This window comes from Limulus polyphemus, unplaced genomic scaffold, assembly GCF_000517525.1.
Source record: "Limulus polyphemus unplaced genomic scaffold, Limulus_polyphemus-2.1.2 Scaffold712, whole genome shotgun sequence".
Lineage (NCBI taxonomy): Eukaryota > Metazoa > Arthropoda > Merostomata > Xiphosura > Limulidae > Limulus > Limulus polyphemus.
The window spans coordinates 233,722-236,095 of NW_013666322.1; the positions used below are offsets into that span (position 1 = coordinate 233,722).

Here is a 2,374-nt window from a genome sequence, read left to right on the forward strand (position 1 = left end):
AATAAAATGTTTTTAATTGTGTACCAGTTTAACATTGAATATTATTTATGATTTTAACTTTATACACAAGTGCCAAAATACTATAATTTTGTAGACTGTCTTTCAAAAGTGATCAAACAATTGTAACAGTAGGTTTTGCACACAATTACAACATATACTGTGCCATTGCATATTTTTCAGTTGTAAACTATTAATTACATAGATAAGGTGTTTGTGTGACATTACATCACAATAAGACTGATAATAATTTTTAATAAATCTTTATTGTTAAAAGGGTTAGATCATATATCATAATAATTATGTATTATGCTTCTATAGAAATCAAACATTTCCTTAAAATTGTGTTAACCACTTTAAGATGTTACTCTGAAAGTTACATAAACTTCATATCCCATTCGTTAAATCTTTAGTGAGTGTAAGTATATTTTATGATGCAAGTTTAAAGATATTTTTCTTTAAAATGTTTTTCAGGTGAAACTTGTTCGTCTTATTGGCATGATGTTAATAATTTTTGTTCAAGTAAAACACGTTGATTGTATACAGAATGTTGCTGCAGAGACAGTTGGTACAGGAATTATGGGGAAGATGGTAAGGAATGAAGCAAATCATGTTATAAAATTCAGAAATACCTTTTAAGCATAAAATGTATATATATATATATATATATCGAGCTCAGATAATCATAAAACTGTTGCTAATCACCACAGAAGTATGACATGGGAGGATGTTTATTTTCTTTATTTAAATGTATGATATTGTTTGTACAATGTTTAATATCTGATTCACAGTGATTTTGTTTGTAAGTGTAACTATATAATGTCAAAAATGTTATTACTTTTAACTGTAGTTAAAAAATTAAGTTGCTTTTTTTTGCTTCACTTCCCAAATAAAAGAAGCATGATTTCAGGTATGGTAGGATCTAACTCATTTGAAGATTTATTGAAGATCTGTATGATAATATAGATTTTTTAACCCAAAATATCAAGTATAAAAAGCACATCCATCATAGTTGAAAGTGGCAGCAAGGAATCATTCTGTAAGCTACATATTGCTAGGTATCTATAGAGAAATTCTGAGGTTCTGAGTTGATCCTAATTTTTAATATAATTTAACTTTGATAAATAGTGAATGTGCCTGTTACTGACATATTTAGAAATGTTTAAGTTCTAAGATTTTAGATCATGTGACTTTATTAAGCTGTAAATGTGTATATAACTTACATATATTGAAATGTTTCAAATAACCATGCTAGTTTCATCTGATTAAAAGGTGGAAAAAACTCACAATGTGAGAGTGACAAGTAGTATTGATTTAAGATGTGCTTCAGATTTGCAATCACAAGATATTCAGATTTCTTCTTGCACTTAATCCACAATTCTACTCACTATGGTAAAGCTGTTAGTAAAGATTACAGCATTGCATTCAGTCTGCACATGACGAACTACATTGTACACAAGATGTATGTACTTCCCAGTGTTATTAGTACATGGTCATTTGTACTTGTTGACACACTAGCTATCAAGTGGTGGATTGAAGAAACTCTAGCTCAGGTAGGGCATGAAAACCTATATACCAGAAAATATGTTTTACTCCTGGAATCACATCTTTTATTTTCAAATGTATAAAATACTAGTTATATCTCATCTACATCTTAATGTGCTATTATTAAAAAGTAAATGTAAAGTCAATATAGTTTTAGATGGCTTTACATTGATAAATATCATATACAGATACAATACATTATAATTTGATTGAAATTTCCAACATTATTTGAGTAAATGAAACTAGGTTTGAAATAACAATAACATTAGGAGCTGTCTCAAATTCAGATTAAAACAAAAACTATACACAAGTCATAAAAGCTCAGAGCAATGTCACAGCAAGATATTTAAGCTCACAACCTTTCACTGTTGAAGCCAAAATAATAAAAAATAATTATTTTCAATATACATATACACGTACAGTGGGTTTCACAAGTAAGTGACCTCACTCAAAATACACTACAAGACTGACTAACTTACGGTTTAGAATTCTATCAGAGCATAAAAAAACAACTCTAAATAGTTCTTTAGTTTGCTTACATAACTGTTTACAAATCATTTGTTGTGAATTGACATCATGTTATTCGAACCTTCTGAATTTTTCTCGTTGTTTCATTGAATATTGTTACTTCATAATATCTCTTTGTTTGTAGAAAGTTCTAGGCCTCAGACAGGCAATATCTATGTATTTTCACTAACATACTTGCATTAACTTGATCATCTTGTTGTGTAGAGATTGACAGAACACAATAAAAAACTGTCCCTTGTTTTTCACTATTGCAACTCAAAAAACCATAGTACATCTATTAAAAACACTGTCATTTTAAATAAAG

The 2,374-nt window shown here is 28.5% G+C and overlaps 1 protein-coding gene across 4 annotated transcripts in view; it reads left to right on the forward strand.

Annotated features, from left to right (window-relative positions):
- Positions 1-2,374, forward strand: part of LOC106460116 (inositol polyphosphate 5-phosphatase OCRL-1-like) — a 143,537-nt gene that overhangs the window by 69,440 nt on the left and 71,723 nt on the right. For all 4 annotated transcript variants that reach the window (XM_013919798.2, XM_022386756.1, XM_022386754.1 and 1 more), the window contains one exon: positions 472-588. In XM_013919798.2, the coding sequence (XP_013775252.1) occupies positions 472-588 (117 nt within the window). The remainder of the gene's footprint in view (positions 1-471; positions 589-2,374) is intronic.